This window comes from Ctenocephalides felis, unplaced genomic scaffold (genome assembly GCF_003426905.1).
Source record: "Ctenocephalides felis isolate EL2017-DRISC unplaced genomic scaffold, ASM342690v1 CF-g0.4_SCAFFOLD_01886, whole genome shotgun sequence".
In the NCBI taxonomy this organism is placed as follows: Eukaryota; Metazoa; Arthropoda; class Insecta; order Siphonaptera; family Pulicidae; genus Ctenocephalides; species Ctenocephalides felis.
In genome coordinates this window covers 62576298-62595524 of record NW_020538040.1, presented here as the reverse complement: position 1 = coordinate 62595524, position 19227 = coordinate 62576298, and the positions used below count along the sequence as shown (strand labels likewise).

Sequence of the window (19227 nt, the reverse complement as noted above, 5' to 3'; positions counted from 1 at the left end):
CAATGTTTTTGACTGCCAATATAGCTTGATTAATAGAAAGATATTTCTATGTTTATATAAATATATTCAAAATTATATTATCAAAAACTACACAGAATGTCATGACATAGATCATTGTTTTTTTACAAATTGCGTTGCCTACTCGATTAAAGAAGAAAAGAGCTGTTTTTAGGGTTTTCCCGGCAATTATTCGTTTTTTTCTCGCCGTAACAACCATCCTTGGACTTCAACGAACATTTTAAAAAAAGAATTGGCCAAATTGGTCCAGGCGTTGTTGAGTTATGCGCTTACCAACACATTTTGCGATCCATTTTTATATATAAGATATATATATATTTTGTAGAGTTTCGAACAAGAATCCAAAAAGTAATAAAAAACAAAAAAAAAGTTTTTTATTAAACTATTTCTTTGTTTATTTATTTATTTACTGTCGACGTTTCGGAACTAGGTACGTTCCATCTTCAGGACATCTGTCAAGAAACATGATCTTGATAAGATTTAAGCAAACAATATGTTTAAGAAAAGAAAATGGATTTTTTAATTAATAAATTATTTGAAAAAATAATAATGTACAAATATAAGATAATATGATCAAAATGAAAATGATAAAAATAAATCAGTGGATTATATAACAGGATATTAAAAATGATAAAAATTTTTTGAACGTTATGGAATTTTTTTTATAGGAAAAGGTTAATGACAAAATTGAATTAATTACCTGTATGTTTGAATATACGTTAGCACTTTTCACTAAAAAAGATTTTATTAAAAAATTGAATTTATGAGTTTTGATAAAATCTTTTTTAGTGAAAAAGTGCTAACGTATATTCAAACATACAGGTAATTAATTCAATTTTGTCATTAACCTTTTCTTATAAAAAAAAAGATTCTATAACGTTCAAAAATTTTTTATCATTTTTAATATCCTGTTATATAATCCACTCATTTATTTTTATCATTTTCATTTTGATCATATTATCATATTTCTGTACATAAATATTTTTTCAACTAATTTATTAATTAAAAAATCCATTTTTTTTCTTAAACATATTGTTTGCTTAAATTTCATCAAGATCATGTTTCTTGACAGATGTCCTGAAGATGGAACGTACCTAGTTCCGAATAGTCGAGAGTAAATAAATAAATAAAGAAATAGTTTATTAAAAAACTTTTTTTTTGTTTTTTATTAGTTTTTGGATTCTTGTTCGAAACTCTACAAAATATACACAAATCCAAGACTCTACCATTTAGTATATATATATATATATATATATATATATATATATATATATATATATATATAAATCCCAAATTCGAACATGATTCGAATAATTCATTTAATTTAATTTTGAAGGCGGTTGAAATATATTTTCAAAATATATTTATTTCAAATAGTTCTTTGTATTAAATAGTTCAAATATGATTTGAAAATAACAAATACTATTTAAGAATATGTTGAAAAACTGTTTTTATTTAAATACATTTTTTTTTAATTAGAATTGCGTACTCAATTTGCGTACCTTCTTCTACTTCTTTTACCTATGATATTATATTTTTCGATCTGTGTTTTTTTCGCTTTTGATCCTTGATAAAAATTCTGTTCAATTTTCTTCATAATTAACTTAAAAAAATTAGCACTTGTTTGTTGGTTCATAATTTTTGTTTATATCCGTGAAATTGAAATAAAAATTCAAATTTATTAATGTGAAAGGCTATTTTAATCAGTTTTCGATATTTTGTATTTGGCAATTTATCTTCATATGAGCATACTCGTTGTAACATTATATATCATTTACAGATATTTGATGCGTAGTTGTAATTTTATTATCATGTAATTGTAAAGAATCAGTTTAAACCTATACTTTTAGAAAACCTGAGACAAAAGATCTAAAGGGACAAATATTGCTTTTAGAAAAACCCGGGACATAAGGTGGAAATCCGGAACTGTCCCGCAACAATAATATATATGTATGTATATATATATATATATATACATTGTGTATCTTCACTATCTTTGGTATATTTATCTATTTTAGCGTCTTCAATTTGATTACAGTTCATATCATACTTGAACGCGTGTGTAGTATCTATACTTTGTAGGTGTTGTGCAAATATTTAAAGTTTTTTTAAAAATAAATAAGTCATTAATTATACTACTAATAGTGCGTAATTAAATTCATTTTATTGAATATTTTACTATATTCAGTATGAGGTATATCTCTTCATTACATATTTGGTCAATAAGGTCGTTCAATTAAATTTTAGGACACTTAGCATATAGCTAGTAATAATATTTTTCAGATAGTTGTCATAATAATAAGATTTTATATGTAAGATAAACTTACCATTCAATGGATAAATATATCATTTCAATTCGATTGTATTCTATGGTTCATTATTAATAATTCATTTCAATCGATTTGTATTCTATGGTTAAATAAACTAACTAGGAATGATATGGGTATCTGAAGTTTGTACTAAAATTATTTTCTCAATACCTTTTATTTATAAAAATACTTCAGGCTACTTATTTGATGAAAGCTTGAATCCTAATTATGTGTTACTTATCACAACATATTAGTATAAATAGTTGTAAAGGTAAACACAAAGAGAAAACTAGTTGAAAGTGGCATGTGATCTTAAGGCAAGTTGCATGAACTTCCCGAAATGTGTAATAATTGACTTAATCAATCGAATTAAGATTTAGATATTTAGATAAATTTTTTAACTATTTATTTGGAAAATAAAGTTATCGCTATCAATTGAATCTAAACATTGCTATTACCAATTGATATCTCTCAGACATATTTATAATGTCTGTAATTATATTTTGTAGTGCATAGACACTAATGCTTGTATGTCCTAAAATTGTAGCTTATTATTTTAAATTTTAATGAATTGATAATGTTTGAGTCATCACATCACAAAAACAACTTTTGACACAAGTTTTGTCTATAATATTTTTTTAAACTTTGATGATTTTAAAAAATTAAACTACTTGCTGTAGAAACGTAAAATTTTAGTATGTTGTTCAGGACCATTATATCTATTAACATAAAAAGTTTCATCAAAAAAAATTTTTTTTCAATATTTAACTAGAAAAAAACAGCTCGACTGATCTTTGTCCAATCAATAATCAGCACAACTCCCAAATAATCTTTCGAAAAGTTTTTGAATTTTCAAATTTGGTTCAAAATATTTGGCTAAAACGTGGACGGATTTTTTTCATTTTTCTGCTAATTACAAAAAAATAGGTCATTTTGATAAACGCCAAAAAACGCGACCAATTTTTTCAAACTTTAACGAATTTTCAAAGTTAAACGAGTTGTCGTAGGGCCGTAATATATTAGTATGATCTAGCAGACCATGACACCAATCGCAAAAAAAGCATGAAAATTGTCAAAAAAAAATTTTCACCAGTTCATTACAAGAACACATACCAGGGAATCTTTACCAACTAATCAGCACGATTCCCAATCCCAACCAATATCTTTCGGACAGTTTCTGAATTTTTAAAATCGATTCAGAATTGTGGGCTAAAATGTGGACGAAAAATTTTTTACATTTCTGCTATTTACAAAGAAACGGCTCGGCCGATCGTCGAGCGAAACTGATAAACGCTAGTCCTCATCGAGATGCATCGAATGGCTTTTTGAGAAAACGTCAATTTACGGTGAAAAATTTGTTCCACGCACACGCGCACACACACACATTCTTTTTCCAAATTTTGGTTATTTTGTATAATAAAAAATTAAGTTAAAATAATCCAACATGAAATACCAGTGTTATGTTTAATGATGAAAGGCTATTTTTTGCTCTCTATTATTTGCGCTCAATAAAATAAATCGCGCAAAATCTCCAAAATAAATAAGTGAAATGTTTCACAACCCAAATATTAATATTACACACAGAAATAATTGAAAAATTAAAAATATTCTTGCAAGTAATAACGAACATAATATAATTTTTGGATGTCCTAAAAAGTTTGGATTGAAAATAAGTATTCAAAAATAATTTGGTTATGCGACAACGATAAAAGACAAAACAATTTGATTATGAACACCCGCAAATCGCCCCCTTCTTCTAAATATATTTAAAATCATTGTATTTTAGGTGTATTTATATTATATCTTATTTTTCGTGTACTACATCCAGAATTTTTTGAACGTATTTTAAAAAAATACGGCAAATATTTATATAATTTTAATCATAAACTGTTAAAACAGTTAAAATAACTGGGGGGGGGGGCGCTAGAAAAAAAAGCATGCGGGCGCTGAGGACTCCAGGGCCGGCCCTGTATATATATATATATATATATATATATATATATATATGATAGCTTATCATTAATAATTATATTTGTGTTTTCAGAAAGAAACCACTGCGTGCACAAACAGCAACGTTTTACAGAAAGAGCTGGTCTATGGATGATATCTACAAGACACCTGAAGGCACTAACGAAATAAATAAACTTTTACTACAAGAATTGAAACTAAAATTAACCCGCAACAAAGACCAGGTAAACTGTTTTGTAAATTTTTAATTGATTCAAAATTTGACGACAGGTGCTTTTTAACTTTCCGTAGGGCAAGTTATAGTAATCGCAAAAAAATCGAAAATGGGAATTTTTATATATCCTTACATTTCAAAACCTTCTGAACATTTTGGCATGCCTTAGAAAAAACGGATGTATGTGTGTGCGTGTGCGTGTATGTGTGTGTGCGGATACAAATTTTTGTCGACGATTTCCGGAACACGGATGTAGCGATTTGAATAATTCAAAAAAACATTCGATTCGTATTGATAAGGAGACGTGCTGATTGTTTTTAGTAGCCGTTCCGAAGATATGAGGCAAAAAGTGACAAAAACAATAACTCAGTTTTTAGGAGAACGGAGCGTCCGATTTGAATAATTCAGAAAACATCTTATTTGTATTAACAAGATGAAGAACTCATCAAATTTTCATGAACGCAGGTCTAGCGGTTTTGGAGATCTAGTAAAAATAGTAAAAAAAATGCCATCTGGCGGTCAAAAATGATCATTAGATCTATGCACATCAAATTATCATATATTTTATAGAGATTTTAACAATAAGTATAAATTTTGTTTACATTCCTATGGGTCCCGTACCAATGTTTATCCGTTAGACGGCGACGTGGCAGTAGGATTGCTTTGAAAAAAAGTTCAGAATTTCTAATCTAAATCTAATTTTTTCAGAGTATTTTTTTTTCAAAAATGTTAATCTTTTTTAAAAAAAAAAAATTTTGGTACGGGAAGTTCCAGCAATTTACCTTAAGGCACGATGCGTCCCACTAGTTAATATTTAAATAAGCTGATTGCACGAAATAACTTATAAGGGGAAACACGGACAAAATGGTATATATAGACAAAATGACACAGCGGCCTTATTTAAAAATTGGCTAGTTTTAGTAACGTTTGCGTTTCCGCGACTTTATAACGTTATGAAAGTCTTAATCAAAATCCTGTCAGGCGCTGAGCGCCATTGCCACAGTGTTGTCGCAATTATTTCAAACGTGTATCGTGTTTTTGTCATGTTTTCTGGGGACTTAATTATTGTTATTTGTAATTATTTTTATTAAAGTCGATGAACTTACGCCAGTACTAGTTATTAACTTCCCGTAGGGTAAGTTATAGTAATGGGCCGAAAATCGAAAATGAAAATTTTTGCATACCTTCACGTTTCAGAGGTTTCTGAACATTTTGGCATACCTCAGAAAAAATGGATATGTGTATGAATTCAATAGTAAAATCATAACTAAACTTCAATGAAAAACAAAATGCAGTAGACTGTTATTCACCGGCTAACACAATATTTTTTCTATATTTAATCAAATGATTTGATTATTTTACAATAATATTTATTTCTCATTGAACTCGTTATGGATGAAGATTTGATTCGATTTGGCAAATATGAAAATTTGGATCAGTTGTTCGTAAGTCGTCAAAAGCATAAGATCAAATAAATTCGTCTAAATCATTGAGGGTGTTCTAGTGTAGAGCCATGAGTTTCTGGTCATTTTTAAATCGTAAAAAAGTTCATCGTAAAAAGGTAATATTTTTTACTATTTTTTAACTTCCCGTAAGGTAATTTATAGTAATTTGCCGAAAATCGAAAATGAAAATGTTTGCATATTTTCACGTTTAAGAGTTTTCTGAACAGTGTGTGAGTGTGTTTTGTGTGTCCGCATTTTTTCGTTCACGTTTTCGATTTGAATGGTTAAAAAAACATTTGATTTCTATTGATAGGGAGATGTGCTGATTAGTTTTTGGGAAAGGCAGGTCCAGCCGTTACAGAGATACGGAGTAAATAGTGCAGAAAATAGTAGCCGAGTTTTTGAGAGAAAGGAGTATCCGATTTTAATGATCGAAAAACCATTCTGGTTGTTGGCAAAACAATTGTTTTTGGATTTTTTTTATTTCTAATTGTTTTTTGTATATCGAAAATAATCCAGATTTGAATTTTAATTCTGGCTAAAGTTCTGATGCTCAATTATATACTTTAAATAATTTTAACTCTGTAATTGAGTTTATATAATTCTTATAAATGTTATAAGATATTACAGTAGTTAGTATAATCCATTTAAAAACATTCAATATTCCTCAAACATTTTGTTACATTGCGGGAAGTTCCAGCAATTTGCCTTGAGGCACGATGCCATACACCACTAGTTATTCATTTTTGGAAGGAGATCGTGGCGATTCGTCACGATCATTTCCTTTATATTCTACAATAGCAATGAGCTCGAACATATACTTTACCATATCTCTCTAAATATTATAGAAGAGTCAAAAATGATAAAGAATTCGATAGTGAAATCATAACTAAACTTCAATGAAAAAACAAAATACAGTAGCTGTTATTCACCGGCTAACACAATATTTTTTCTATATTTAATCAAATGATTTGATTATTTTACAATCATATTTATTTCTCATTGAACTCGTTTTGGATGAAGATTTGATTCGCAAATATGAAAATTTGGATCAGTTGTTCGTAAGTCGTCAAAAGCATAAGATCAAATAAATTCGTCTAAATCCTTGAGGGTGTTCTAGTGTAGAGCCATGAGTTTCTGGTCATTTTTAAATCGTAAAAAAGTTCATCGTAAAAAGGTAATATTTTTTTTAATATTCTCTAACTTTCCGTAGGGCAATTTATAGTAATGGGCCGAAAATCGAAAATGAAAATTTTTGCATATTTTCACGTTTCAGCTTTTTCTGAACATTTTGGCATACCTCAGACAAAATGAATGTGTGTGTGTTTTGTGTGTCCGCATTTTTTCGTTCACGTTTCCGGGCGTACGGATTAACCGATTTGGATGGATGAAATAACATTCGATTCCTATTGATAGAGAGATGTGCTGATTAGTTCTTGGCAATATGGAGGAGGAATATTAGCGATATGGAGCAAAGAGTGCAGAAAATAGAAATCGAGTTTTTTTAGAGAGCGAAGTATCCCATTTTAGTGATCTAAAAAAAAATCAATTTGTAATGATTAGGAGAAGTAGTGATTTGTTTTTGGTAATGGCAGGTCCAGCCATTTCGAAGATACAGAGCTAATTGTACAAAAAATTTCAATTTTTGAAAGAACCAGTCATCTGATTTGACTGATTCAAAAAACTTTCTGCTTGTGTTGACGAAACAATTGTTTCGGGGGAAAAAATATTTAAATTAAAAAAAAAAATTTTTTTTGTATATCGAATATTTCAGATTTTAATTTTAATTCTGTCTGAAGTTTTAAAGCTCACTTGAATACATGATTTTAACTTTGTAATTCAGTTTATCATTGAATATTACAAAATTTTACAGTACATATTTATAATAATCTATTTGAAAATATTTAATATTCCTCGAACATTTCGTTGCGGTACGGAAAGTTCCAGCAATTTGCCTTAGGGCACGATGCCATGCACCACTAGTTTTTTTTATAATTTATTAACTTCCCGTAGGGTAAGTTATTGTAATCGTCAATTGTTTTTGGATTTTTTTATTTCTAATTATTTTTTGTATATCGAAAATAATCCAGATTTGAGTTTTAATTCTGGATAAAGTTCCGAAGCTCAATTACATACTTTAAATAATTTTAACTTTGTAATTATGTTTATATAATTCTTGAGGCACGATGCCATAGACCACTATTAATTCATTTTTTGAAGGAGATCGTGTCGATTCGTCGGGTTGATCATAGCTAAATTGACGCGTCATCTTCTGTTATCGCACTTCCGAATTAGTTAAGAAACTCATTCGAGACGGCGATTTTTTCCGATCGCGGCCCCCAGAAACCCAAATTTTTTTGTTTATATTGTTCTTTTGTAATAAAAAAAAACATGATAACTTCGGAAATCAACCAATTCGTAAGCAATTTTGTATAAATAAGATGATTACACACCTCAGAAAATTTTCATTGTGAGGAGCGGATTGAATACCATGTGTGCAATGGAAGGTAAAAGAAAAAGACATAATTAAAATTGATAAACATTTATTTTAAAAATAATTAGATAATATAAAATCGTTATGTTGCTACAAAACCACTAATTATTTCAAACTTTGATGAACTTTTGAAATTAAACTACTTGTTGTAAGGTAATATTTCAATAAGTTGTATAAGACCATGATATATATCATCAAAACAAGTTTCATAAAAATCGGCTTAAATTTTTTTTCAACAACGAATTACAAGAAAACGGCTCGGTAGATTTTCACCTAAAACTAATCAGTATCATTCCCAACTAATATCTTTCGAACAGTTTTTGATTTTTTAAAATCGATTCGGTAGTATGAGCTTAAATTTGGACGAAAAGTTTAACACTTTTTCCCAAATTTTAAAGAAACTGCTGATTTTGACAAATACCAAAAAAACGATACTATTTTTGCAAACTTTGACGAATTTTTAAAGCTAAACGAGTTGTCCTAGGGCCGTAATATTTAAGTATGATCTAGAAGACTATGGTATCTACCGTCACAAAAATAATAATAAAAATCGTCGAAAAAAAATTTTTCAACACTTTATTACAAGAAAACGGCACGGCCGATCTCCACCAAAATCTCATCAGCACGATGCCCAACCAATATCTTTCGAATGGTTTTTAAATTGTCAAAATCGATTTATAACTGCGGAGTAAAACGTGGACATAAATTTGTTCACTTTTCTGCTATTTACAAAGAAACGGTTAGGCTGAAAGTCGCGCAAAATTGATAAACGTTAGTCCTCATCGCAATACATCGAATGGCTTTTAAATTTTAAAAATCGCACCAGCCGCTTCTGAGAAAACGTCGATTTAGGGCAAAAAAATCTGTTCACACACACACACACACATACTTTTTCCAAATTTGGTCTCATTCGATTCAGAATGGCTTGAAACGTCGCGAAAACTAAAATTAGCGAATCGGATTTTTTGATGAAAACATAAACTTCTCCTTCGAGAAGTTAAAAATTTATCTCGACGACTATTTTACTCATTTTCAGAATAACTGATAATTGCTCATTATTACTATTGACGCGGTGTGCAACCGGTCTTTTAGGCTCGGAAAGCAATTGCACACACGGTGTGCAATCGATCTCGAATGGGTTAAGTTCTTGTTTTTTATCCACCTCTTTGTTCAGTTCTTTTTTGTTTTCAGAATATCCTTAAATTTAAGTCTTAATCGATAATCTTGCAAAATTATTTTTAGATTTTCAATTGATTCCAACGTCTATTTGGGCCTTGAAGCATTTTACTTAAAAATTTATTCTATTGAGCAACTCATGCCAGACTATAAAAAAACCAAGAAATTTTCAGTGTTTTATTTTTAAACCTATTACTTATGTTTCATGTTTGTTTTCTTTATTGAAATTTTCATTACTTACAATATCAAAAAGTGCATCATAAACTTCACCTAATTGATATCGCAAGGGCCGAATTGCATTAATCTAACTTAAAAAAAGTATTGTCCGATTAGAATTAGATGAAAAGAAATTATGTATTTAACTTAGCTGCATCGTTAATAATTGAATTTAGAGTATAGACAGCACAAGGTACGAAAATAGCCCTAGGATTTTTATTCAAAAGTAAACTTTTGAATTTTTTGCCTTTTATATTTGCTCATTTGTCATAACCTTAATCACAAATCACGTTTTGTTGAATTAGTTATATCAACACCCATTTTTTCCCTTGTTTGTATAACTACATCAAAAGAAACAATTCGAACAATAATTGTCATCTGTTCTGTTATTATATTATTGAGTAATATATAAATTTCCGTAGTGAGGTTGAATTTTATCTCTAATCGCCTTACTTAATATTACCAACAATTCATTTTGACTTTCCTGGCTCAAATAGTGAACTCTATAGTTTTATTGAACGTAACGTGTTGCTTCCATATCACTTCTAGATAAAATTTATAATTTATTAAGATAATTCAGATTATCATATTCCACACATAGTTCTTAAAGAGGTGTAAAGGTACCACATCTCATATTTTTTCTAAAGTATTTAAGCAACTAATAAAAATTGGCAATGAATTTAATAAATTCACTATGCGTTAGCCAACGATAAGAATCGAACAAATATGTATCTACTGATTATATTGCTAACAAAATGTGTAAATTATCTTCGTATTTATAGTTAAATTAGATTTTTCATTATGATTTATTAAGTATTCTATAGATTCTACATTTTCATGAAATTAGAGTATATATCCAAAACTCGTGATGACCTCTTGACCCAGGCGCCTAAATTTTTCGTATTCATCGCATGCAGGTTCGCGCCGGCCCTGCATATTATATATATATATATATACACATATATATATATATATATATATATATATATACTACTTGTTCGTATTTACATCAATTAAAGCAATGAGTCATTAGTTACTGAAGCATTTTAAATGACCCTCACTTTATATGAATGAACAAAGGTCATAATAAAGAACTTAAGAAAACGCTTCATTCAATGGACAATGCATGCATATATATGTATGAGTATACATATATACACGCATATATATATATATATATATATATATATATATATATATATAGTGTTGTTCCAAATATCAAATGTTCGATATAAGCGAACATAATAAATTTCGTATGTTTATGAATGAAATCATATGTTATAAATATCATTTCCTTTATATTCTACAATAGCAAGGAGCTCGAACATATACTTTACATCTCTGTAAATATTATAGAAGAGTCAAAAATGATAAAGAATTCGATAGTAAAATCATAACTAAACTTCAATGAAAAAACAAAATACAGTAGACTGTTATTCACCGGCTAACACAATATTTTTTCTATATTTAATCAAATGATTTGATTATTTTACAATAATATTTATTTCTCGTTGAACTCGTTATGGATGAAGATTTGATTCGATTTGGCAAATATGAAAATTTGGATTAGTTGTTCGTATGTCGTCAAAAGCATAAGATCAAATAAATTCGTCTAAATCATTGAGGGTGTTCTAGTGTAGAGCCATGAGTTTCTGGTCATTTTTAAATCGTAAAAAAGTTCATCGTAAAAAGGTAATATTTTTTTTACTATTTTTTAACTTTCCGTAGGGTAATTTATAGTAATGGGCCGAAAATCGAAAATGAAAATTTTTGCATATTTTCACGTTTCAGCTTTTTCTGAACATTTTGGCATACCTCAGACAAAATGAATGTGTGTGTGTTTTGTGTGTTCGCTATTTTTCGTTCACGTTTTCGGGCGTACGGATTAACCGATTTGGATGGATGAAATAACATTTGATTCCTATTGATAGAGAGATGTGCTAATTAGTTCTTGGCAAAGGCAGATCCAGCCGTTGTGGAGATACGGAGCAAAGAGTGCAGAAAATAGAAATCGAGTTTTTTTTTTAGAGAGCGAAGTATCCCATTTCATTTGTTTTTGGTAATGGCAGGTCCAGCCATTTCGGAGATACAGAGCTAAATGTACAAAAAATGGCAGTTTTTGAGAGAACTAGTCATTTGATTTGACTGATTCTGCTTGACAAAACAATTGTTTTGGAGAAAAAAGAAATTATTTAAATTTTTGTATATCGAAAATAATTCAGATTTTAATTTTAATTCTGGCTAAAGCTTTAAAGCTCACTTGTATACTTTAAATACATGATTTTAACTTTGTAATTTAGTTTATATAATTGTTTTGAATATTAGAAAATTTTACAGTACATATTTATAATAATCTATTTGAAAACATTTAATATTACTCGAACATTTCGTTACGGTACGGGAAGTTCCAGCAATTTTCCTTAGGACACGATGCGATACACCACTAGTTTTTTTTATAATTTATTTCCGTAGGGTAAGTTATTGTAATCGTCCAAAAATCGAAAATGAAAATTTTTGCATATCATTTGGAAGTTTTCTGAACATTTTGGCATACCCTAGAAAAATGAATGTGTGTGTATGTATGGATACAATTTTTCGTCCACGTTTTCGAGCGTTTCAATCGATTTGAATGGTTGAAAAAGCATTCGATTTCTATTGATAGGAAGATGTGCTTATTAGTATTTGGCAAAAGTCGGTCAAGCAGTTTCGGAGTTACTGAGCAAAGAGTGTAGATAATAGAAATCTAGTTTTTGAGAGAACGGAGCATCCGATTTGAATGATTCCAAAAAACATTCAAATCGTAATGTTCGGGAGAGATGGTGATTAGTTTTTGGATAATTCGGAATTTCAGAATTTTAATTCAGTAGGGGAAGTTCTAGCAGTTCGCCTCAAGGCGCGATGCTATACACCACTAGTTTAACAACGTTATTAATAATTTTAAAAATTAGCAGTTATTGAAATGAGGTGTTACAAAATATTGGCACGTGACGGTGTCAACGATTGCACGGTCGTAGTAATCCGAAATGAAAACAAAAGATTATTAATCTAGAATGATGTCGCAATGGCATATACTAGGATTAAGTTAAAAAAATGAAAAAAATTGCGATCGTTTACAAAAAGACCATTTTTTTGAGTTTCTAGAATTTTCTAAAAATAATAAAATTTGAAATTTTGGGACGACCTAACTAACAAAGAGTCTATAAGTCCATAAAGATTCTCTGAAAATTTCAATTACATCGGCCTAGTAGAATTCGAGAAATCGTGGACATAGTATTGAAAAAGGCAGTTTTGAGAAAAACGCTTTTAAAGTTTCGCAAAAGGAAGGAAACAGAAGAGGATTATCATGGTCGAATAGCTGTATTTCCGAAAATAATTTATTTTGAAAAATCGAAAAACAAAAAAAAACGACTTTTTCACCAAATTTCACCAAATCATAATATAAATCGTGTATTTTCAAATGAAATGAAGCGTGGACAACGACTGATTGCGCTAACCCCACTTCACTCAACGATAAACTTACGGACAGTTTATAAATGTATAGAAGATATAATGCACGGGAATATGAAAGAACAATTTTCGATAAGAATGATTCAGTACAATGTCAAGAGCTGAATGAGCAGGACTTATTATATATAAATCGAGTCCGCTAGTTACCATATCAGATAATTACGACATCATAAGCGATAATAGTATATCAATATCATGAAATACATGTTGATAAAACAGTCGAAGACGATCATTTGCATTTGAAAAATATGTTTATTAACTATTGTACGACGATAACGATAAGAAAGCAATGAACGATGTGCCAAATCAGAACCGAATCTGCCAGCACGTGAATGTGTTTTTCCAGTCAAATAATGTTTAAACAATTATATTTACGATGTCGACGAAATAATAACCGCCAATGAATGACGCAACTAGTTCTGATGACATATCAAACTGCAATGACTCATGTTGTGATTCTGGAACGAGTTTTATACATCGGTTAGAAGAAGAAGAGAAATCCCACTGTGCGAATGATTTGAAACTTAATGAACGACAAATATAACACTTTCATTACAATACATCAACTGACATCAACTGCATGCAATATTAAGTGCAAGTATCTTTCGCGAAATCTTACCTTAATCGATGAGATTTATTTAACAATATTTGTATTTATTAATAAAATAGAAGCAGTACTTCTTTGAACAATATCATTATCACCAGATTCATCACTTATAATAAAGCTATAAAACATCTAGTGTGAAGTACGAATTGAAACCAGTTCATTCGCATATTCATAAATAATAATATAATGTGTGTGAGATATGGGATTTCAGTGTTTGTGTGGTTCAAGAATCAAATAAAAATTTAATAGTTTATTGTGATGTTCAATTAAATTCATCAAAAGTGAAACAGTGTCATCATTAAGTTTTTACGTGGAAATTATATTCGGATTTATGTGTGAAGCTAACAGTTTTGAAATTAATAAAAACGTGTCAAAAAGTTTATTGGATATTTTTGATAATTTTCTGGAAAATGAAAATTTCGAAAATGAATCATCGCAACCTAACGATAAAACGAGCGAAGTTCGAGGTTTAAACAATGCAAGTTATGCCCTTGCTTGTAAATTAAGTCCGAGATATAACATTGTATGTAACGAAAGCCTCGAACAATTTAGTCTTTCTTTATCAACAACGTCATCTTTAAGTGATAAAGTTTTCCTGTCGTCAGAGGATCTGAAACCGTGTTCATCAGAATTTTTTTCGCGTGATTCTCCCAAAATGGATTGCTACGAAACAGGACAATTTGTGGAAATGCGTCATAGCAGGAAGTTTAACAATCGGGATGCTTGTATAAGTTTAGATTTGTATCCAAGAGATAAAATGCACCAGACGAAACGAAATAAATCATTAAATGATGGAGATTATTTAAAATTCATTTTCGATTTTAGACATCAAAATGTAATTGATAACAAAGACGAACCTTTATATGAACAACTGTGGAAGTGTCGAACAGAAACCTTACTTTCACCCCATATTAGATTAAATAGTGAATGGTTAGATTCTTTCTCGAATATACCGAATGTAATTGTTGAAGAACCAAAATTAGAGCAAGTTAAATGTACAACTGTACCAAATAACTCTTCCTCCCGTAATAAGTATAGTGATATCAATATGAATGACTTTGTTCGAAAATTTAATGAAAACCGTTCGTCCGATATATTTGAGGATGTAATCGCTTGGAAAAAAATGCTGAAATGTACAGATTATATAGAAGATGAAGAGCATGAGGTATGTCTGAGTTCTTCTGTAAACTTATTCAAAAGATATTTTTTATATATGAACAACGTATGAATGAATCAACAACCTGAACTTACATTACTGCATATATATATATATATATATATATATATATATATGGGTCAAAACGGAATTTTTCAAATTTTAACCCTTATCTTTGGGTCAATGCAGTGGACATTAGAACTCATTTTAAGAGGTATGGTTTCTTCAGAAAGTACCGTGCTAAACGAAAATCAGTATAAAATCCCTTTTTGTCACTATTCAATATGATGAATGATAAACACATTGAACGAAAAATAAATATTAAAATATTTAATATCAAACACATTGAATAGATTATAAAAATATTAATTTATTACCATGATAAAACAAAACCTTCACGATCTTTTCTGTGAATGCACTAGGCTTATTATCATTGATATCAGATAGACTATCATTTTCTTATTATTACTCTCTAATTTATTATTTTTATCTTCTGGCATTGTAGAACTATATATTCTATTTAAATTATAATATTTTTTGTGAAAAATGATTCTGTTATTGGCATTGAATAAATTTACGCTATCAATTATAAATAAACAATAATTAAAAAGAAAGTTTAAGAACAATGTTTTGATATTTCAAACAAACTAGTCTATAAACACATACAATTTAGTTTTGATCATAAAACGGGTTCTCATCTTACATAGATATATAAAAATTCGCAATTATTAAATTAAAATTATTAGATAAAAATTATACATTTTGTAGTGTTGTATTTTGACAGTAAATTTTTTTGATAGGTAAACAATGAAAATGTTATTGCAGATGTAGATATAAGCAACTTATAGTTTTAAGTTTATAGTTTTGTGTAAATGCAAAATTAATAATTTTGCATTATTAAATAAAATTATTTTAAAAAACTGTGTAAGATCGATTAGCCTTGCGTAATTCTGTAACTGCCATTTTTGAAGTTGTATTAATAATATAACTTAGAATTAGAACAATTTTATTACTACTAAAATACGAATCAAATAGGACAAAACAGAAATAATATCAAATTACAATTTTTATATAAAAAAACGAAAAATACATAAAAGTTGTAAGATTTTCTACATAGTTGAAGCCGGGACGACCGGCACCACTGAGAATCTACCAAAAATATTTCATGAAATGTTTTAAAGACTGTGTCGTCAAATTCTTCCTGGAAACTTAAATATGCTTGAAATACTTCAATTTATAGATAAGTACCTACAATTCATTTAAATTAGTTGCAATAACGTTTATAAATATGGCCAAAACTTCGTCAGATTGGTTATTGTCGCATAGACATTTATTAAACACGATTTGAGTTGAATGACAAAGTTTCATTGTTATGATGATTGTTTTTTCAAATTTTCTATTCAGCATTTAAGTAAATAGATGTAACATAATAATTTACCAAAGTATCCCTTCTTCATACTTATTGCTTTGCCAATTTTCATACATTGATGAAGTAAAAAGTTGGGAAACAGAATTGTATTTTTGATATTCATGTTATTTCAACTACTTTTAAACCATAAGTGTACCAGACGTATAATGTAAAGGATAACTATTACTATTACTAGGACACACTATTACTAAAAACATAGAAAATTGTAAAATATGTTTTGTTCTGTTAAGTTTTTTCCATAAAATAGTTTTCGAAGCTTTCACCATCATTTTGCATCCGTCTAAAATTTAGGTTTTTATATAGCAAGAAGTCATTTGGACATATTATGTGATAAATTCAATTTGTTCAGTTGCAATTTGTAGAACAATACATGTTTAAAAATTTAGTTAGTGATCATGACAGCATGAAAAATTATGCTTTTTCTCTATAAGTGTCATTGAGTCCTTTTGTTTTAACATGACATCAACTGAACGTACCTTGAGCAAGATTCATTAATTTATTCTAGTCCGAATTGTTTTAGCTTTTGAACGTAAGGGTAAGATAAAACTAATTCCAAAATTTCATGCAAATCGGAGCACAGTAAAAAAATTCAGAGGTTACACCCTTTTCTTCCTCTCAATTTACTGCACTATAGCATATGCAATATAAAAAAAACTCAAATTTTTGACTTGCATTATTCTAACTATGTACATTATAATTTCATTACTACTAAAGATGAGGTAAAAAACTATTACGGCAACATAGGTAAATTTAGAATCAATAACCTACCTTTTCATTTGGAAGACAGTCGAAAACTTAAGATTTTATGTAGGAGGTCTATATACTTAATTTTAAATAAATGAAGCTTCTCTTATAAATTTATTTTTCAAAGCCTGGCCCGTAAAAAAAAACTGCACAAAACCTACGCCGACGGTCGACTGCAATATCATCTTTGCTGAAAAAAATAATGTTTCTTAAGTTCGACTAAAAGATTAAAGTGTACTTTAATATGGAACTTAGGCACTTCTTAAGGCAAATCTTAAACTATTCTCCTCTTTCATACTATTATATATCAGTTATCATAGTAAACAGTAGTATTTATGTATATATATAGGATAGTACGGGGCTTAAAGGTCCGCGGGTGAAAAGGTCCACCACCGATAACTCAACAATAAGTAAATTTAAGAATTTTTTAACATTATTAATGAGATATTAATAGAGGGAAATAGATAAAGTATAACCAGCCATCACCTTGATTTTTACGTCGTCGTTATAATCAAAGTCCAATTGGACCTTTTTATCCCTCCCTACCCTATATAATTTTTATATAAGTTTGTCAAAAATATGCTTGTTCCAGACAGCTTTTGTTCAGTTTAATTCATATCATTGAATATAGCAATATTAAAATCCTTAATGATAATTACTGTAGTGTAGCATACCAAACAGTACAAAAATTAACAATTATCTAGTAATAAAAAATGTGTATCTACTGTAACTAATTATATTGAATTAATCATTAAATGATTAATTATATTTATCATTAATATAGTAATCATTAAATACACCCACAGCTGCAAATGTGTATTTTGAAATGGTAAGCGTAATATAAATTAAACGTTTCTTATATATTATTTATTGGACTAACCGTTTCGATCGTAAAAATCTATTTAAGTAATAACTTGAATTTTTAATAGAGAGTTGATTTGATAGAAATTTTATAGTTTATCTCTATAACTGCAGAACTATTGACAAATCAAAGAATTTAACAGGCTTGAATATCAGTGCAGAATACAAACGTAATATTAGTTTAAAGTTTCTAATACATGTATGACATTGCCAGATTTTCGCTAAACATATTTATATCTGTCGCTGGGATGAAATTTAAAAATTCAATATTTAAGAAAAGGCGCGATAGTGTTTGATAATCAGCAATCTATAAGAAGGTCTCAAAATATGTATTTCCTAGATTTTTTAAACCTCTGTATGTATGATAAGTATAAGAACTGAATAACGGCAATTTCAAAGGATTGCATATAGCTTAGGATGCAAACAGATATAATTTGTATTCCTTTCTAACATGCTGTTTGTCTATGTTATCTTTATCATACACAAATATAATTGTGGGGCTATGATAAAGAAATCGTTTGTTTTACTAATAAATTTTACTTTAAATTTCATAGGCTGATATTGTATACATAGACCCATACCCATACCCATACATGGTATGGGTATGGGTCTATGGCATAGGTGGGGAACCTGCGGCCTAACATAGTACAAAATGGTAGAGTTCTTTTCAAACAACTTTTGTACATCAACATCATGATAGTTTCTTGAAAAATTCTACTAAAAATAGTCATATTGTGACATGACGTCAGATGCTAGCTTGAAACACAGACTCTAACACGCATAAAATATTTTTTGTGGCATGTTTTGTAATATTTTTATATTATTTTATATGTATATAATATTTAAAATTTTGCAATATTAATTTTAGTTTTTCTATATAATGTAAGAACTATTTAAATCTATAGAACAAAACTATAATAATTTCACAAAAGTCACTTTCTTAGGCCAATCAGCTTATGCGGCCTCTCTTATAGCTGCTTAATTTAAGTGCGGCCTCTGATGGTAAAAAGGTTTCCCACCTCTGGTCTATGGGATAATTATTGTGTGAAAAGTAAAGTAGCAACGAAGTTAGAGCATAAGTTC

The 19227-nt window shown here is 29.0% G+C and overlaps 1 protein-coding gene across 2 annotated transcripts in view; it reads left to right on the top strand.

Annotated features, from left to right (window-relative positions):
* The first annotated feature begins 2075 nt into the window (after window positions 1-2075).
* The window catches only part of LOC113377283 (rho GTPase-activating protein 15-like), a 38203-nt gene continuing 21051 nt past the window's right edge, over window positions 2076-19227 (top strand). Inside the window, exons 1-2 of one of the 2 annotated variants that reach the window (XM_026617542.1) lie at window positions 2076-2212; window positions 4372-4519. In XM_026617542.1, the coding sequence (XP_026473327.1) occupies window positions 2208-2212; window positions 4372-4519 (153 nt within the window). In that variant the 5' untranslated portion in view covers window positions 2076-2207. Of the gene's footprint in view, window positions 2213-4371; window positions 4520-14147; window positions 15120-19227 lie in introns of those variants that run through there. The other variant, XM_026617541.1, reaches the window with a different exon arrangement.